The sequence below is a fragment of the Cystoisospora suis genome (genome assembly GCF_002600585.1).
Source record: "Cystoisospora suis strain Wien I chromosome Unknown contig_7472, whole genome shotgun sequence".
Taxonomy (NCBI): Eukaryota; Apicomplexa; class Conoidasida; order Eucoccidiorida; family Sarcocystidae; genus Cystoisospora; species Cystoisospora suis.
The window spans coordinates 1,795-2,107 of NW_027160257.1; the positions used below are offsets into that span (position 1 = coordinate 1,795).

Consider the following 313-nt stretch of genomic DNA (forward strand, 5'->3'; position numbering starts at 1 on the left):
TCCTCCTCCTCCTCCTCCTATGCCTTCCCACATCACACTCTTCGCTGTATGGCTAGCTGCATGCGCCATACCATCAGCGACAGCTAGAAGTCCCCTAACAAATCTCGATGGAAGGTCTCTCTTTCTCTTCCTTTCTTGTTCTTCCTCTCCTGCATAGACACCTGTCAAGGCGTTCCCGCTGGAGTTGTCCGAAGAATGATACGACCCATCCGCTAAAGCTTTCTGGTGGTAGTCGCCCTCCTCTAGCTCAAAGATATCTTGCTGTTGCTGCTGAGGAGGAGGAGGATAATAAGAACCAGAAGAAGAAGAAGGA

At 50.5% G+C, this 313-nt stretch overlaps 1 protein-coding gene across 1 annotated transcript; it reads right to left on the reverse strand.

Moving 5' to 3' along the window:
• Positions 1-72: 72 nt before the first annotated feature.
• Positions 73-270, reverse strand: CSUI_010453 (uncharacterized protein; the record flags this gene model as incomplete). Its single annotated transcript, XM_068070557.1, has 1 exon — positions 73-270. A coding segment is annotated over one exon (198 nt), but the record flags the coding sequence as incomplete, so codon positions are not given.
• Positions 271-313: the final 43 nt, after the last annotated feature.